Below are 19,838 nucleotides of genomic sequence, written 5' to 3'. Positions count from 1 at the left end.
GGTGGCCAGCTCCAGTATATTTCATCCTTCATTCCTTGTTACTTCAGGATACCTAGTGAATATTTTGGAGAGCAGCATTTGAGTACACTTTGAGACACCTTCACAGAGCCTGATTTTTCATGGGGAATGTACCTAACACTCAAAATCAGAGCTCTCCCTATGACTCAAGCTGAGTTCTCAGAGCTAAGACTTCAGAAGTCTTTTTTTCCTGACTCTTGCCCTTAATTAAATTCACTGTCTGAAATACAGAACTTCATCATTGTGCTTACATGACTGCATTGAGCCTATGAAGTACAATTCAGTCATTTCTAAAACTGTTTAAACTATTGCAAAGTATAGATCACCTCCAGATAAAATATTCTAAATTGTAAGACATACTGAAAAGTTTCTTGTGTGCATGTTCCCCATAATCTTAAAATATGAAAGCCAAAGCAGTGCCAGCTTAGTAGGGGAGAATCTTTCAGTCCATTCCTCCAAAGCTTTATTTTCTTCATTTAACTAAAGGCAAAGTTTTCTGTAAAAACAGCTACATCCATTAATAAAATTAATGAGAACCTTTTTTTGCTTGCTATGGAAACAGCAAGATTTAAGTGCATGAGGTGATGTACAGTTAGGCAAAGTAATGCATTATCTATTATTACTGCTCATTGGATTGTAGTGGTTCAGAGTTTCACATACCAGTTTCTGGATGTCTATCTCGGAGAACTCAAAGTTTCTCTATCATATGATTCAATCCAGCACAAATTTCAGGTTCTCATCTCTGTGATCCACTGCATTCATCTTCTGAGCAAGACTGAGAACTTTATCTTTTTAGGAAAATAGTATGAAAATTTGGGACACTAAAGAAAATGAAACTAGGTTCATTAGTGTAGCAAAAACTATTGTTTGCATCAACTGCCCTAGCTTTTCTCATGCTTTCTTTGCTGACAGGTTATTTCCTATTACATCTCAGTAAGGGTTTTGAATCATTTCATCTTCATACCCCACACTTCAACTATAGGAAATAGAAACTTACACAAAAGCTTTAGAACGATTTCTGTATACCCTTCATCAGCAACACCCCCCCCCTTAATTTTAATAATGTCATTTTAATGGTCAGTCAGTAATAAGCAATTATGCAGCAATGCAGAAAATACCTGACAGGAGTTTATCTTCAATTACACTATCTGCTGCAGGCATAGTCACTTTTTCGTTTCCTTTTTGCAATGCTTAGCACAAGAAGGTCCTCACTTATCACTAGAGGACCTAGGCATTGCTGCATTGAAATGAATTGCGATGAACACTCAGTTATCGATGGTAATAGCAACGAGATACTGTTATATTCCTATTCAGTCTAGCTCAAGTGTAGGGCACCAGCCTGACCTAAGGATCGCTGTAGTCAGTGAACCTAAAGAAGTACTACTTGATACTCAGATCCTTCCTTGGGATTTTTTGTTTTCTGTGCTCATTGAGGATGCAATGTGAGCTATATTACCTTGTTAAAATAGCCTCGACCATTTCAAAGATACTTTAGCAAAATACAGGGGTTTTGACTCTGAATTCTGCAAACAGTGAATCAGCTCATTGATACATTCTTCACTGTTCAATCTAACATCAGACACTTTGAGAATGATGATTTTTTTTTTTCTGGAAGAGAAATTTTGATACATCTTAAGTCCTAGCTTATTCACTAGACATTATGATCCCTGTATCTGACCTAAGGAATCAGATAGGCAGTAAATATTCATTGAAAGGCGGTGCTTGACTTTTTTTTTTTTTTTTAAATCTTAATAAATTTTCCAAGTCTAGTAACACAGATTTTTGTTTCGCTACAAAGATCTTGCACTATAAAGCAGTTAGTTTGGAGACATATGTGGAATTTCAAACCTGGGACGCTTTCATATTGCTACAAACTGTTTCCTACCATATGAAGTAGTTGTGTAATTCTTTTGAAAATTATAACTTCTTTATTTCACAGTACCCGTTTCCTGTGCCCCCTCTTTCCCTCCCCCCATTTCCATATTTAACTAAATATACCTTCTTCCCTGGGACCAGCCACTGGCACCACCACATTTGGTATGTTTTAAGTTGAAAAGTTTCCTACAAAAAAGAAACCCTTTTTCTTTTCCCACTCCAATAACCTCCACTGAGAAAAAGGTTCATTACAAAAGTGGCTGAGGATAAAAATGGACAACCAAAAAGCTCAAGTTTTAAGATGTGTCTATGCTCATAGAGATAGCAGTTCAGGAACAATTCAGTCTGAACTACAGCATCCCTGAAGACTGAATGTGTCCTTTTTCAAGGCTAATTCTCTTCATCTTGAATATTATTTGCTAAATATCATGGAAGAAAAACATAATTTTAGCTGTGATTTGTACTTGTAGGTTGACTTTTGACGTAGGATGCTTTGACAAAAGAGAAAATTATGGGGTAATAAAACCCAAGCTCTTCAGGATGTTAATCAGAATCAGTCTTCCTGTTAAATGTTTCCTCCCTCAGGTCTTGACATTGCAATGGCTTTTGTAGGATGGAGGTTCTCAATATCATCTGTGTGCTGTGCCAGATATCATGGTTTCTGTCAATCACTTGTGAGTTTGCTTTGCTTGCTGCAAACCGTAATAGATGATTATTCTGTCTACTTCAGAAAAACTGGCTCAATGGGCCTTTCTGTTTCTAAGCGTATGTCATCTTCCCGAGATAATTAGATGGTACATATCCTTTCTGACCTTTTGCTTCTGCTAGCCACCATTCTTTATTGCCACTCAGGTCAGAAAACCGAAGTATCCTAACCTTCTGGTACTCCTGAAGACTGAGTTCCTGATCATTTCTTGCTTGAAATGCGTAAACAGCATAGAAGGTCTGAAAAAGGAAAACCACAAAACCCAAAATCTGAATTCAGAAATGTAGCCACATCTTACCTTGTCATTGTGTATTAGTATGAATTCTGTATACAGAAAATCTGTAATAACTTACACCAACCAGTACACAACTACATGGCTTGCAATTGCTAGACAGACTACAATGAACAGAGCCAAAATAAAAAGTAAAACTGAAGGATCTGGGGAATTCTGCATGGGGAGGAACAAACCAAGCTCCAAGACCTCATCACCTTACTACACTAGTAAGGTTTTCAGCTCACACCAAGTGCCTGTTTCTGTCATACCAAATGGCCTCAGAATAGACAGAGAATTTTCCAGCAAGGTTTCCTCAGCGAGAATCACCTTTCCTAAAGCTCCTGTACTCAAATGTGGCACATGGGTCACTTCTGTGCCTTGCTGATCAGCATTGCCACAGCTTTCTTGTCAACAGTAAGCAGAAAAATCCCCCAAACTGAGCTATTTTGCAGGTTCGTGCTCCATAGCAGAACCTTGAGACGTTGTATGTGGGGTGGGGTAATGCAACGGTGTGTTTTCTGTGAGACAGAACTGCGATTCATGGTTTAACTGATTATCTTTTCCTACCTCACAGCTGTTTAAGAAAGGCGAAGGACAGAGGATAACGAATTCCCATGTCATACTGACAGATTAGTGCCAGTCTTTGCCGTCGTAAAAGGAAACCATTTAAATTACAAGCAGTATAATTCTAGATTTGAAATAGAAGCAATGAGAAGACAGGCACAGTGTGTATCATACTCACATGCTGATCATCCATATCCTGAAAAGCATCAGTCCCTGTGCCATTAATTGTGGGATTTTCGCACAAGTGAAGAGATGAGCTGCTGTCACTGTTCTTCTGCCCCAGACTTCTTGTGCTGCTGTCAGTAGTGGGTCGTGAAGAGACAAAGAGGCTGATATTATCAAAATCGTCATCACCGAAGCTGTTTTGTGCTACATCCTTCTGCGCTTTGGCTGGATTGTAAGGCCTCAGGAAGGAGGAATACACATACCCTTTGAGGGCTAGACACCAGAATAAAAAGAGAGAAAAAAAACAAACAGCAAAATACTGCTAGAACCATTTCAAAACCAACCGGTTTATGCAGCTGTCAGTATGACAGAGGCAAACAGATGGAGCCAGAATGAAAAGAAATCAATATCCCAAAGGGAAGCTGTTATTGGGATGTTTGTGCAGAGAACTTACTTCCTGTGTCAACAAGCCATCTGCTCGTACTTCCGAAGGGGTCCTTTTGCTCCACAACAGCCACCAGTTCTCCTTCATGTAAATCAATATCAAATTCCTGCGTGGCATTGCACTTGCGCTTAGCTTGGTATAGCAATTCTGTGCTGTACGTAGACAACAGCTTGGACCTCTGGCCTTCTGTTTGACGTGGGGATTCAAGCTGAAAAGCAAAACAACTATTCACTGGGACTAACGCTGAGGCCGTTTCTCAAGCAACATGGATGCGTAAAAAACAGTGTATGCTGCCTGTGGCAACTGACCCTGCATTTTTACACACAAATCAAGGAGTGAGTTACACAGCTATATGCAACCATATCTCCTTTGCATATGCAGCAAGGACCTGTCCAACTGCTATATTAATAGGTGAGCAATAAAGGGCAGATTTTAAAGAAATGTAGGAATTTCACTAATTAAAGACCTCTTAGTCTGTCCTCTGCTCTCAAAGAGCCGGTGTTCTGTATGTGAACTGTCACTTGCTTAATTGTTTTTCCATAGCAATGATCTTTGAATTCCTATGTAATACCACAAAAAAGCATAATCCAAAAATCAGCTGAGGTGTGCTAAGGTCACATAACAACTTGCATGATAAGGCATTAGGCAAAAAAATCAGTGGTACCCAAACAGTCTGCTTTTTGTGTGAAATTACCTCACTAAATAAGGGCAAGGTGCTATTAACTGCAGGAAGCATATTCACTCAGAGTTTGGTTAGAGGGCAGGGAAGGAGGTGTTGCACATCAATGTGATCTTAACAAACCACAGAAGCAAGAGCACATGTGCCTTACTGATGCTAAAAGAAATGCTAAAGCTTCCTCAGCTTCTCCTGTAAATCTGCACTTGAGTTTTTATTTTACTATAAACTAGACTCCTAAAAGCTCTGGAAATGTCTGATAAGAGTGGGAACCAGGGGACACAGATTTCCTGGTGGATTTTCTGAATCTTCTGCTGTGGGGGTGTATCTGTGTGCATAACTGTGTCAACACCGGTACACATAACCACAGCTAAGGAAAAGGGAAAAAAATACTCTGAATTAGAAGGCTAAGATGCACTGTAAGAGTATTTAACAAAAGAAGTAATCGAAGTTTACATATACAACCTTAGACTTCACATGTGCTTAAAGACCTAAAGGTAATCAGAGATAATATCACATGGATTTTCAAGATAATAACATGAAAACAGAGTGAAAAATCTTCAGAAGTTACTGGTCAATGGAACACCTTCATTCCAACAACCTGATTCGGCGTCCCAGTGAAGAGACCAAGCCCAAACCTCTAGGTGGCATAAAAATGGATTTGTTTCAAAAGCAATCAAAAAAGGGTGCTTCATACACAATTCGGATGTATGGTACTCACCGGAGAAGGGACAGGTTTCTTTTTTTCCAAGCTCAATTTTCTCTCAATAAAGGTTGCACTGCTGTTTTCTTTTACAAAATTCAGCTTGTGAACCTCCTCTATCAACTGATTCTGCACTTCACAGATGCTTGAGGAAGACAGCTGCAAACACAAAGGTGGGTTAGATCTCATGAACAAAATGGTAAGGAGATTAGAGAGCAGATTTGGTTTAATGGGCTGAACACTAGGAGTCAGGAAATCTGACAAGTTACTGCTATTTTCTGCAGAAAATAGTGTGCTAGGTATGAGATGGAAAGAAAAGAAAGGTCCTTGCTTAAAGGAAGTTTCTAATGATTGCTATTAGATTTAAAAGACATACTAATTCAAGTTAAATGATTAAAAATCATTCTAAACAGTGATGAAAAGGAACAGCCTTGCACTTATGCTACTGAGCCACCTGCTTTCAGATGCAAATGTGCATCTCAGCAGCTATTAGAGTGGCCAGTGTGCTGTAAGGCTTGGAGTAGTTTACCCTGTGTGTTTGTGCAACTGGGTGCTGCCACCAGGTTAAAAATCGTTGGGTAAGCTGAAGCTCTGTCTGTGGCATTGGATAAGTGCTTTTGGTCTATGCCTAACCCCAAATTTATTTGCTGGTGTAAACAGGAAAAAGAAGGTAATTTTGTAGGCAGAGCCTCACAGAAAACAATGCTTGATACAACAGCTTTCAAAACATGAAATGGTCAAATTACAGGGATGCAATTTTTTCATGTGGGAAAAGCCTTCATTTTCCCATTAAACAGCACAGCTCTATGTTTTGATCCTGACCTTGCTTTCTTAATTTCTCAGCTGTCCCTGATTATAAAGTGCTGTTTTCAAGCCTTGATAGAAGGAAATACTCCAGAATTGCCTCACTACAATGTGTTTCCTATCTAGAGTCTTGCTCTGGTTTAGGTGAGTGGATTTGGATGTGCGGAAGGCATTGTTACAGCTGTGTTTCTCTGGGGGTTCAAGTCCTCTAGGCAAAAGTACAACAAAACTGAAATACTAGGATTTTCACACAAATTAAGAATAATTTCTCAACTTCAATCTTCAGGTAATCATTATGGTGCCCAGAAAGAGTGGAGTGGGCTGGAGGAACTTCTGTGTAGCTCAGACAGGCATCTTTGGTACTTTTGGCTACATATGTGAAATGATTTGAACTTTCTGAAAATGCAAACGTAGACAAAGCTATTCCTTACTGTCTAGAGATGTCTGCAGGAGCTTCTGCAGCATATCTGGCTTTAAAAGCAACTTGTTTTTCACAGAAATTATTTCATCAGATCTCCTAACCTGCTTCTCTTCTGCAGTCATCTGTGACTCTGCAGATCTAGCAGCAACAGGAGTGTTCATGTACTTTCTTAGAATTTCTTTTCCTGTGTTTCCGGGGCTACTCAGGGTAGATGCTAAGAAACAAAGACTAAAATGCTAGCAGCTGCCCCCTTTTTGCCTTACTGTAATGTTCTTGCCATTACTATCACGGTAGCAGCTGGAACAGCTGCATTAGGATCATTCTCGATGAAAAGTCCAGTCCTGACAAACTTAAGCTCAGAACTTAACCTTTGCTGAGCTTGCAAGGAAAAAAAAAACCCAAACCTGACTGTGCTTAGCAGAACAAACAAAATCAGTGTAGCTTGTAGATACGTGTCCTGTAACTCTAGCCAAATCATACAGAAAGAAAAAAGACAAATAAAGGCAGAGCTACACCTGTTTCTAAGGTACTTACTGGAACAGGCACCACCACAGCAGAATTTGACTGAAGTGCTGCAGACATAATATTCCTGAGGAGTGTGATGAAGCAATGCAGGCAGTTCAACACAATCTTCTTGGCTGCTCTGTTGAATACCTGAAGTTCTTCCACTAACTGTGCATTTAGAGCCTCATAGTCTTTCTTTGCCAGGTCAAGGTCTTCTCCTGTTGACCTCTGAAGGTAGCTGTTGTAGTCCAACAACTTGTCATAGCGCTTCTGGATGAGCTTCTGTGGACCTGAAAACAAGGCTTGTAGTGCTGAGAGAGGAGTCAAAACGAGCTTGTCCAGCTGAGCCATCTGGAAAGGTAAAAAACAGACCTACTTATTACTTTATTCATATAGTTCTTCACACCCAGTTAACAGGTTAAGCCTGATGGCAGCCTATCAAGCAATCTGTTTATTACCCTTCACAAAGCATTGCTGCCCGAGGCACCTTCAAGCAAGGTCTAGCATGAACTAAAATCTCCTTCATAACATTGCAAAGGAGAGGTAACAGTTTTGCAGCTTAAAGTGCCTGGTAAAGGTAATGGTCCCTTGGAACATGCAGCCTGCGGTATTGTCCTTAGTGTATTCCCACTGAGAAAAAGCTGGGCAAGGATCGGTGAAGTGGTCCAATAAAACTGGGATTTCCATAATTGGAAGGCCCATGCCAATATGCAGTCTAGAGGCAATGAGGTCTTGTTAAATGGCAGTCTTGCAGTCTTGAATGCTATCAAAGTGTGCTTTTTTTTTTTCCTGTGGAAACAGCTGTAACTCAATTCCTGTTTAAGCAAACACAAACAATCACTTGATTTGATTAAATTATGTTATGCTTATTGGTTTTATCTCTAGTAATCAACAAAATTAGACACCTGGTAAAAAAACAAAGTCTTTCTCAGACTTTTCCATTAGTCTTTAATTGTCTCAAGGGATTAATATTGCATGAAATAAAATTTATTTTTGTAAGTCACTTGTTCAAATACAGCACAGGCTTGTAGTGAGTGAAACTCATCATCATATTAAAGCTCTTGGATGTTCTATGTGAATTAAGATGTTGGGTTGAATGTGAGAATAAAAGAGCAGCTGTCCCTCTACCCTTTGTAACACACCACAGTTGAGGACAGATCCATTTTAGCACCAGAAATGCTCGTCCAAGCCCAAGATGATGTACACCGGCTAGATAGTTCCTACTTTATTTCCATCTGAAAAAACAGGCTGTGTTTAGCGAGCCAATTTTTGATGCATTAAGAAGAAAATTTTTCCAAATTGCTGGACCTGATTTCTGGAAAAGAGGCTATTGTGGATTTCTGCCCTAAAATTTTCCCTAAAATATAATGAGAGGAAGGTATTCATTATTGACAAATGCACAAAGGAAAAAAAAATTAACCTGAGCCCATTGCTGAGATGTCCATTGCTAATACCCTTTCAGGAAAACATGTGAAGAACACTATGGGTTGTTCAGTGAGTACATCTACTCATCGTGCAATATCAGGACAAAAGGTTTTTTTTAAAAAAACTTATACATAGGATAGAGAATCCCTGTAATCTTGTAAATCCAAGACACAGAAATAAATAGATAATAAGTAGAAATTAATGTGGTTAACAACAATGTCCACAGTTAAATAAGATTAAGATTTCTTTTTTTTTTAAATTATATAGGCCTTCAGAATAGCTGGGTCATGAGCCAATAGGTGTTACAAAATTTTTTCTGGAAAAAAGTTTTCTGTTCCATCTATTGTGGAATTGCTTCTGCTTTTCTTTGATGTTTCTGAATATGGGGGCATCTTCCATACTGGACACATTTACCACTGCAATGATAGAGGGGTACTCTTCTGCACTTACGCACTCATTCATTGTAAAGACATGGAAAATATCTTTCTGATTATTGAGATTAATTTTTGAGATTCTTTTCAAATGTGGGAACTTCAAGGGAAAGGAAATACAACATCTTACTTCCCTGTTATTATCTGGGAGGATGTGGTCTGTCAAAGATCCTTCTGTTTCTTGGCAGACTCTGTTTTCAGTGTTTTGGAAAGGACTGAATGGCTATATTTTAGTCAGCACAAACCTAGGAAAGTATAAGAAAACCTCCACCTCTTGAATTTTTCCAGCTTGAGCAGCTATTTGAAGCAGCAGCCTGCCCCATTTTGAAGAGGCATTTTAGTCTGTCTTAGTAGAGCCAGGCATTAGAGTTCATTTGGACCCCGAAAGCAAGAGACTAGTTGAAAAACTATTACCTTTTTCTTTTAATTGCTTTTTAATTCCTATGGGCTATATTCAGAGTTTTCATGGTTTCCCTATATGAAGGACAGTAACTTTCATGAAAAGGTAATAAAGCTGAGATTTTTCACAGATCTATGATTCCAGGAGCTAATAGTTCATGAGCACAACAAAGATCAAAAAAGTCACTCTAAAACTGCAAGTGTTGGTAATAAAAGTAGCAAAGCAAAGATGTGCTGCTCTTGTCTGAAGTTCAGGTGAAATGTGCAAATTTAGCACGAAGATTTTAGTTTAAACCCAGGAATTTAGCTTGAGAAGTTTTCTTTAGCTCTTCTAGGGAAAACACAGTGCGCTTACACTGAATTTTATCTTATTTCTTACAGAAACTCAACCAAAAAAACCACTCATCTTTCTCAATGGATTCCCAAGGTTTTTCACTCTTTTCTGTCTTAGTCTTAGGCGTCACATACACCTGTTTTCTCACACATACAGATAGCTGTGTAACACTGGACATTGCATAAACTCACAAGGTCTTCACAGAGATCTGCAGCGTTGTTCCGTTTTTTCAAACAGTTGTTGACTTCATTGTCTTTGTCTTGCAAGATTTCCTGAAGCCCAATTATATTCTGTGCAGCCAGATGTATAGAATCCTAAATGAGAAGATGGTAGGAAGATGAAACTATTACGATCTGTTTCAATATACTGCATTCACTCATGCAGATACTGCAATAATACTGATGGAATCAGAAATATTTTCCATCTCTGACACCTGTGCAGTTTCTGTGCAGTTTCCAGCCATTGTGGGATTGTTTACGGTGATAACATTTTCCTGTGTTTTGCCTATTTTCAATGTAAACGATTTAAGAATCAAGTTGTTAATGTTCAACTGAAAAAAATTATGCCCCAACCTAATGAATGTCCCACTGGAAGTTAGCTACTCCTGAGCAAGAAGCCAGCTCAAGATCCACACACCCTCAAAGGCCTCTTTTGGAGGACTACGTAGGACTACAGTGGTGTATTTCACTCACTCTGAATTTTAATCTTAATGAAGTGTGCATCCGTTTGGATAAGGAACTGTCAACACCATTCCAGGCAACAACCCTTGTCGGCTGGGCTCACTGGCCTGTTTGCCGAACCAAACAAGGTGCGTTTGTGATAAGCTCTGGCCAGCTGGCTATTGATCTTACCTACCTCTCAAACAACCTTCGTGTCCGGTTTGGGCACACTTACATTTTGAAGGGCCTCATGCTGTCTACAGGGTTGGCAAGTTGTCCATGAGAGGGCAAAGTTGATAAGTTACAAGCCAACCCACATCTTCAGAGAGGAGGATTAAAGCAAAGACATTTACAGCACTTGAGCACTCTGTACTTCTCATGCTAGCCCTCAACACAACCTAGCAACAGGATAACGGAAGGAGTCCTCACATCCAAAATACGTATTTTAGAACATTTTAATTCAGGTGGCTGCAACTCAGTTCTTCCATTTTTAATGAGAAGCAGTTGGTGCTCCACTGCGGCCGATGTGCATGACCCTTATGACAGCTTCACGCAGTGATTGAAAGTCACAACTGTGCCACCAAACAGCACCTTCTTTTCTGCACTGCACCCATGGGTCTCTATAGAGCCTGCTTGTGTAAGGGGAAAAAGGCAGAAGTGTGGGCTTCAAAACTACTTTGCCATGGGCTCAGTAATGCAGCAGCAGCACAGCTCATTTATTCAATATTGTGATATATGCAGGCCTGCTTATAAATAATTCGGTGTTGCCTAACAAGTGGCAGAAGTGTGTGTTAAACTGGTTATGGACATGGTTTGTGGCCACAGATTTCAAAAAGGCCTGTACCCACCTGTAGATGTTGTGAGGAGAGTGAAATGTTCTTCACACACAATTTCACAGTCTTCTCTAAACTTCGAAACAACTTTTCTTCCTTATTAAAAGTGTGATCTTTCACCTAAAATAGATGTTTGCTGTGTTATTTGGCAGCCCAAAAGAGCCTGGCTAATGAAAGAAACGTCCAGAGCGCTGCTGGAAAAATCCCAGACCTTCCCTGAACTCCTCCCTTAGAAAACAGAACAAATCGGCCCCTAATTCTCCCAAGCTCCAGTTTTAATCCAAGAAAAGTCAAAGGCACAGGGCAACATGACAGAGAATTTAATTTTTAATCCTTGTGGAAGCAGGGAGTTGCTTTCTTACAAGCGCACCTACGTGTGCCAATAAACCTCTTCATTTTCTGTATATTGTTGCTCCATTTGCGGAAGCAATGGTGAAAATTGTGAGATATTTTTATGCCATGGCATTAATTCCCTGGGTGTTTATTTGTGGGTGATGGGGAGATTTCTCCCAGGCAGGCTGTAGGTGGAGCTCTTACCTCTAGAGCAATGCCAGCCCCTCAGCTAGAAACCTCAGCAGCTGGAAATAGGCTTGTATTACTTTTTTATGCTAGCTGAAAAAACACGTTTCTTTCTGCCTACCCTTTGCTTGAGGAATTTGAGAATTCTGAAGTCTTGTTTTCAGTGGTCTTGCTGTAAGGGTCACAGCGTGTTTCAGAGATGCGAATTGGGAACTTTCTTAGTCTAATTAAGCAGGAGAGAGGGCTGAATCTTTAACAGATGTATCCTGATTCTAAAATGATTCTCAAATGTTTTAAGCTTAATTAAAAAACAAACCCAAAAACCCATAAAACAGAAGCTTCTAAAGAAAAAAAAAGAAAAATCACATCTTCTCTTAATCAAATTTAATTCCCTGGTTTTCTCTGATTTTATAGCCTTGCTGGTGTCCCATTCTGAATACAAAAATTTCCACTGTACAAATAAATGAACAGAAAAAGTAAATGTGGGTAGTTTGCGTCAGAGAAAGGGGGAAACCACTGATAAAAAACAAAACAGGAAAAAACGGCACGTATCTTGTAAAGTCACATCTAGAAAGGCAAGTGACCTTGTATAATCAGCCATCTCATGCAGTGAGGTGCACTGAATATCATTTTCAAGGTCAGTTGTAATTGATTTTCTTTGAGATTTAGATTTAAGCTTTCCTGAAAATGTTTATCCTGCTAGGTTTTGAATTACAACCTCGAAATTATGAAGGAACATTTTATTTTGGGCCACCCAACACCCATTGGACTTATCACAGGGATTTTTGCCTCTGGTAGTTTTGACGGTTCCAGGTCCTTACACATGTAGAGGCAAACCCCATGGCCTTTCCTAATCAGAAGTATCATGCATCTTTCTTGGTGGGTTCAGAACGTGAACGTTACGATGCGGAGCAAGACAGACTGAACACGTCCTCAGCACTGACAATAACCTTTGCCAGTCTATGCGCAAAGCGCTGATCTCAGGCTGAGTTGCACAAAACTACCAGTCACTTCCTCTCTGCTGAAGATCAGAAGTTTGAGAAACTCTTAGATAAAAAAGGAAAAGGTGGAGAACACATTACATTATTTTCTATTTCAATCACAAAGATCTTTCCTGTCTTCTGTGACAGTCAGAAAATGACTTTATAAATGATGCAGAAAAAAAAGCAACACCACAGACTCCATTTCCAACATGATTTAAAAAATGCCCAGTGCAAAAGCAGAACTGAAGCTGTCAATGCAAATCTGCAGTTGGATGAGTAAGTACCTGAGGTTCTCCCCCGGTCAGTATTTTCAGATGACTGGTGACCCTCTTGGATTTCTTGCTAATGGAGTGGATATTCAGTCGGGAAAACTTTTCTTTAAGGGTTTCATCATCATCGTTCCTCTTATACTTCAGCACTGCAGACAGAGAATTTCATGACGCTAATAATTTGTATTCGCAGGGCTTTTCACAGGGACAGGCACACAAATATGAAACCATTTGAGAGCAGACACTTTGATGTCACTTGCTGTAATCTTGTATGAAAATGCTTGAGATGATGAAAACCCTGTTGTCAACGCTACCCTTGGGAAGAGTGAAGTTAGGGCTTCAACGTGGCAAGTCTATAAGAAATATTGCTATCACTGCATCTTAATTATTATCAGTGTTTGCAGCTGCATTACAGACAATGAACATGGATATAACGTGAATTCTTTCATCATTTTCGTATTTCTGGAGCTGCCAGTCAGATAACATAGCTGGCTGAGGACAAGTGTCATTAAGGCATCTGTTACTTTCTTGAAACCCAACGTATTGCACGACTTGGGTAGCACCAGCCAAAACTGTTGTAGTGATATGACTGAAGTTGAAACATCTCTTGTAATTGCCAGCCCAAACCTACAAAGACAGAAGAACTTACTGTGCCTTTTTCTTACCTAAATCTTTCCTCCTTTTAAGTTCATTGATGTTCACATTAATGTTTTTCATAGCAAAAAGGGCGTCTTGTAGCACCTTGTGGTCAGGGTGAAAAGCAGGAGTTGAATTCAAGAGTTCACAGAGTAACAAGGGATATTTCATCACCCGTTGTACTGGTTTGATCATCAGGGATCCCATGTCCATTAGATTTGGCTTTCCTCTATAATTTATATTAAAAAAATTTGTCACATAAGGAGAAACTCCTTGAAGACAAAAACTTATTATTTGTCTAGTCATTGAAGCTGCTGCCTTTTATATCCTTCAGTCGAGCTTTCAACTACAGAAAATATCAAAACCAGAGCAGTGCTTTGCACTGAGTAATAGAAGTGCAATTACCACTTAAGTAAAAAAATAAGATACATCTGTCAGGGAACAGGGGCTGTTGTAAACGAAACCTTCCTCTCGCCCCCTCAATGAGAAATAGACACTGGGTCTGAGTTTTCTGTATTTTCATCAACCTACCAGACTCTTGCTGAGACATTACCTCTGAAACTGTCCCACTCAGTCTGAGGGTGCATGTAGTACAACTTACACACCACAACACCCAGGAAGAGAGATGTAGGTGGAAGAACAAATAACAGGAAGGTTGAGAAACACATGTGAGTGGGGCTATTACATCCTGCTCTGGCCCCTCAGGCTTAAAATTGCAACATCTCCCTGCTGCAAGTCACTGGGCTGCCCGTTCAGGGCTGCATCCCTTCTCATAACGTCTCTCAACTCACCATGGTGACCCTTAAGCTTTACTGTCTTTTAGCTGTGGTTTTTCTTTGCTGGCTGTCAGTAGGTTATTTCTAACAATGCCTGAGCTTCCAAAGGGTACCAGATCTGGCCTGGGGGAAGGCTGAACATACAGGATGTTCACCCAGGCTTGATCCTACCTGCTGGAAGTCACCTTACACAAAGGCAAAGCAGGCAGCTGCCAAGGGTGGCAGAAGGATGAGGGTAGGAAAGACAGCTTCTAGCACAGGCACGGGGACGCTCTGCGGCTCCAGGCTCTATCCCCACTGGCTCGGCAGCAGAGCAGCTTCCCCAGGCACCCGAGCTCTCTGGCCCCCATGCAAGGGAGTTACCAGTCAGCTGAATGCATGCTCCAGCCCCACGCCAGGCAAAAGCCTTTGCTCACACTTTCTAGGTTTGAAGGGGAGAGGCCGTCCAGTTTGCAGGTCGCCACAACAGCCTGGGAAAAAAACGGGGAAGGGCAGGACCAAGCCACACGTGCCTTCATTACCTTCCACATGGCTGGTAGAAACATGGGGTCTCCCCGGAGTAGGTAACACCAGGTGGCCAAGCCCAAGGGCCAGGGCCAGCCATTGCTGAGGCTCCAGCAGCAGGACAGACATGTCCATTGTCTTTCCTCGTTACTGCACGCTCCTGAGCAAACCAGGCAACGCTCTAGCACCAGTGCTGGTACAAACTACCTGTGACTCACAGACCTCCCCTTTGAAACTGAGCATCAGCTGTTGGTAACAGCATGAAGGGCAGTAAAGCAAAGCAAGCTTTCCATTTGCATGCCCGAAAAGGCTGCTTTGGAGGGGAGAAGGTTGTTTGACATTAACGATGCAAGAGTTAATGCTAGGCGGAGAAGGATTTCTGCATATGGAAAGATGGAATAACACAATGTAGAAGGAAAGTACAAAAAACAGGGAACAGCCACTTGGTTTTGCAGGCTGACATCTATTGTTTTGTGCAGCAGGAAGAGTAAAACAGAAAAAAAAGCAGCTTTCATTCCCACTTTTATATGTATAAAAAGTACAAGAGCCAATCCTTACTGCTGGCTAATTAACTAACAATTTGAATGCCTTTGAGAAGAGACATCTGCATATTTAAACCATCTCCCTCGCACAGGCATTATCTGTAAAAAAGTTCTGCATGAAAAAAATTAACAGTAGATGCCTTTTAAGGCTTCTTGATGTCCCCAAACCTTCTCATCATTTCAATCCCCCTCATTTCCCCTGTATCCTACATTAAATATAAAGAGCTATTTTCCCTTCTTTCAGCTTCTGGCAGCAATAATGAAAAAAAAAATCTTAAATTGTTATTGTTTTCTCTGAAAAGCCCCATGAATGCAAATATATAAAAGCTGCCTCATGAATGGAAAAATCTTCAAGTGTCTTCTCGTTATATAGTTGCACTTTGGACAGCTGCCCAAGTGATAAACAGCCCTCTGTTCACATATCTGCATGACACAGTCTTGCAATATGGTTCGAGAGATAGTAGGTTTGTTATAAGATAATGACTCCCTGGGGCACTAAATGCCACAGAGTTCAACTGATCTAATTCTCCCTAGCAAGATTAGCTGATGATAGGCACTCTCCCTGGACGGAGTCCCGCTTGCAATGCGCCCAGTTAGGACTCACCCGGCCGCCGGGCAGGACATGGCCTTGCCACGCAACCAAAACAGGCGAGTAACGGCTTGTGACATCTATTGTGCAGAAAATTAAGTTGATAATTCATTTGTGATGCTACTTCAGCCTTCCCCCCCATGTTATTAGCAAGTACTCTAGGTCATATGTAGCTGTACTAATCTCATCGCAAATTATTACCGTAGCTCTGCAGAAAATGCAGCTGGCTTAACTACAGTGAGCTTCACAGCATGCCCTTCCTCCCTCCTCCCAAAAAAACAAAATCACAAATGCAGAAGGATTCCCGCCTGTTTAAAAAACACATGGCGGTGAGCTATGCAAAGACAGGCGATTCAGGATTCCTCTTCATTTGCTCTCATTACCCAGCAACCAGGTCCGGTGGCAAACACGACAGCCAGTATGGTACAGCAGCGCTGAGGCCGGTGTCATGTTCAGCTTGGCAGTTTTGAAATGGTGTGCGTGCATCATAGGCTGCAGCACGACTTAAAGTCTCAGGCTTCATGGTTTACCGTGCCTGAGTTCATTTTAGTACAAGACACGCAGGGCAAATAATTCACTGTGCCATAAGACTCTCATGCAAACCCAGGGAATTTGCTGAGGCTGCACAGTTGTTAAGCGAAGCAGAATTTAACCTATCAGACTGCTAGCAAAGGGCAGCACTGTCTGGTATTTATGTAATTGTTTTCTTGATCATGCTTGAATGAAAAGCAATCTGGGAGCAGCAACATCACAGACCGTTTGGGGTGAGTATTTTCCAGTTAACGTTAACCAGATTTTTGGGCGCGGTCCTGCCCAAGGGCTGCTGAGACTCTGTCACCTCTCAGCTGAGTTGCAGGTGATGGCATTTCTGAGTGCCCTGCCGGTCAGCGGGGAAGGCAAACGCCACCACACCGTGCGAGGTAGCCAAACTCAGGGAGGGTCCCGCAGCTAAACCTGGCTCATTGCACTCTGCACAGCTTTATAAAAGCCAGTTTAAACTCAGAAAGTGAGTTGTATCCTATGCTCCACTAGAAACTGTTTGAAGGAGAAAACTAGGCATTCATTTCTGGTAGGGTTACGCAAGGCAGAGCAGCCTGTCTTGCATTTCTATATGCATTGCTGTCTCACATGATCTTATTGTGACTCTGTGGATATTTTGTTCCTCTGGGAGCCCCACTCCTTGGGAGACAGGCGTATACAAGAATGTCCCTTATCAAAACAAAATGCAGAAAAACTACTTCCTATCACAGACTAAAGCATGAAAACCCTTCGAAGTGTATTTTGCACTGATCTTATTTATGACATGCGATCGACTGACTGATTAACAAATTCTCTGACTTCACAGGTTTTCCCATCTTACCAATATAGAGCATGCTTGCTCCTCTTTTCTCTCTTTTAACATTTCTGGCTGGGGTTGTAATAATTTTCTTCAGTTCAGCTAACCCCTCCTCTGACATCTCCCTGCAGGTAACTTCAGGAGAGGCTGCATTTCATTGATATCAACCTGCTGGATGTCCAGAAACTGCAGCTGTGATAAACTCTCCTTTACAGCTTTTCAAAGGTGACACATTTGGCACAGAAGGCCCTTAACCACAAGTTAATGGTGGCTAGGTGAGTATTTTGGCAAAGTGTTGCAATGAGCTTGTTCTTTTCTGATGTTCTTCCAGTCACTGTCAGAGGGAAGATCCTAAGGTGGACTTCTCCTATCGGGCTACCGAAGGGGTCGTCACCTTAGAAATAGCTTTACCTGTGAACCTAACATGTATTGTAGCAGATCTACAGCAGCTTATGCAAAATTATTTCAGAGGGTCTGGATTTCAAAGACTGACACTATGTTGTTGACAACCACTCTTGCGGACCTCAGAGCTCTCAAAGCACATTTATAAGACAGCGAGGTGATAATAAAGGGCTCCGAATGAATTGGCAACCAAATTAAGTAGCTTCATAAACCACAAGTTTTGAAAGATACTGCAAAGCTAGTGCAGTGGTAATTAGAAAACTAGACAGGCTTAGGGAAATTAAAACTGAGAGTCTTTATCACATATGTCCTGGAAAAATCTGTGGGTTATACCGACACAAAAGGCTTATGTTCTTAAAATTTCCACACATACAGTTTTAAGCATACTGAAGATAAATTAAAGATACTTTAAAGATTATTTTACATGTAAGAAAGGCATAGTACTTACTCTTCCTCATATATCTTTCTGCAAAAGAGAAGAAAACAAAACATATATTAGATTCCTTCTAAAAGGATTTATACAGATCAGGGGCCAGATTCTCAGATACACTTCAGTGACACAGAGCAGCCGTAACTGGCCAGTTAACTTAGGTTTATGGCTGCTATGTGTCAGCAGAACTGCACAAAACAGCCAGAGGGTACCGGTGAATCTGGCCCTATATCCTTTTGAAAGGACAGCCCCAAATGAGAAAGGATTGTCAGAAACCTGGCTTTGGCTGTAAGACCCAGCCTTGTCCTAACACTGTTAGAGAAGGAAGTTTGGGTCACTGTACTAACAACAGTAACATGAAGTCCTTAATACAAAAGGTAAAATTGAACATGTCATTCTTACACTTTACATACATTCCTGTCTACTGTCTTTAAACAGAAATGTATTTCTAAATGAGAAAGAATACCTTTCAGCTTTTTAGGATATAGAATCAATGAAGCTGTTAAGTTTTTTGTAGGCTACGCATCAACTGAAACCTCTTCAGACAGGATGGTGTTGATACATGCACTGAAAGCAGCAGGGATGTACAATTATAATTTGGAAACATGCAAACATGTGCATAGACTATTTTCCTTATGGTATGAATTCACTCAAACACAAGGGAACCAAAATGTCGCTCCATCTCTGCGTTAGGCTTTCCTGACATCACATCGTCAGCCACCACTTTCTGACTGCCTGCACTCTTACCTCCTTGCCCACCGGTGCCTAACTGAGCATCTGGAAGCTGGCACTTTCATTGCTTCTGCACTGTCAGCACTTTTTGTGCTTATGACACCCCTTCTGCCCCTGTAATAGTTGACCAAGCTACTTCAGGCTGAAAGCAGAGCAGGTAGTTGCCAGCATCCTTTCATTTTTACCAGCTGCATTTTTTTGGCTAAGCTAGCAAACAACGTCCCCAGTTTGCATAATCGCTGCTGAAACATGGGACTCCACAGAATTTGGATTTGCACATGTCTCCAAGGCAGACACCTACATTTTGGGATGGAATTTCTCCTCTTCAGTCAACAGGAGGAATAGGAATCTCAGCATGGCTAATTAAATCTGATTTGTCTGTACGGATGTGCAGAGTGCCACTCTCAAATTGCTCCTGATAGAGAAGTTGTTTTTCACATGGCAGATATTACTCAGCTGAGGAACAGAAGCCCCTAGTAACATTAGCCCATTTTAATTTTAAAAAAATGGAACAATATTCTTTCCAAGGAAAAAAATAATTATTTAAGAACTAAACATTTTTCAAGAATAGTCGTCACCAGCCCTGCATTTATTATGTCTCACAGTGGAAAACAGCTTATAACTTATTTGGTAAAAATGCTGCTTAATTTTCTTCCTAGGGCAAGTATTCTCTAATCAGTAGTAACAGGTTTAGGTGACCACAGCTCTGCATTTGAGTGTGCACTTTCAGGTCTTAATATTTGAATTGGCTACAATCTTTAGGCACCGGGGAAAAGCACAACGTAGTGTACATGCACCAGTGCTTTTTTTGATGGTTCCTGTTTAAAGGCTAATCAGGAAAGACAAGACAAAACAAGCCTTCATTGTGAGCAAGGCTTTGTCAC

The 19,838-nt window shown here is 40.8% G+C and overlaps 1 protein-coding gene across 1 annotated transcript in view; it reads right to left on the bottom strand.

The window, feature by feature from the left end:
* Nucleotides 1-2,652: 2,652 nt before the first annotated feature.
* The window catches only part of ARHGEF38 (Rho guanine nucleotide exchange factor 38), a 35,464-nt gene continuing 18,278 nt past the window's right edge, over nucleotides 2,653-19,838 (bottom strand). The window contains exons 5-14 of the mRNA XM_009813366.2: nucleotides 18,241-18,258; nucleotides 13,673-13,872; nucleotides 13,023-13,156; nucleotides 11,252-11,356; nucleotides 9,936-10,058; nucleotides 7,186-7,506; nucleotides 5,445-5,585; nucleotides 4,057-4,255; nucleotides 3,616-3,875; nucleotides 2,653-2,838 (exon numbers count right to left, since the gene is read on the bottom strand). Coding sequence (XP_009811668.2) covers nucleotides 2,653-2,838; nucleotides 3,616-3,875; nucleotides 4,057-4,255; nucleotides 5,445-5,585; nucleotides 7,186-7,506; nucleotides 9,936-10,058; nucleotides 11,252-11,356; nucleotides 13,023-13,156; nucleotides 13,673-13,872; nucleotides 18,241-18,258 — 1,687 coding nt within the window. The remainder of the gene's footprint in view (nucleotides 2,839-3,615; nucleotides 3,876-4,056; nucleotides 4,256-5,444; nucleotides 5,586-7,185; nucleotides 7,507-9,935; nucleotides 10,059-11,251; nucleotides 11,357-13,022; nucleotides 13,157-13,672; nucleotides 13,873-18,240; nucleotides 18,259-19,838) is intronic.

The sequence above is a fragment of the Gavia stellata genome, chromosome 5 (genome assembly GCF_030936135.1).
Source record: "Gavia stellata isolate bGavSte3 chromosome 5, bGavSte3.hap2, whole genome shotgun sequence".
Taxonomy (NCBI): Eukaryota; Metazoa; Chordata; class Aves; order Gaviiformes; family Gaviidae; genus Gavia; species Gavia stellata.
Note: the sequence above shows the minus strand (reverse complement) of the source record. Positions and strands in the feature narration are given on the sequence as shown.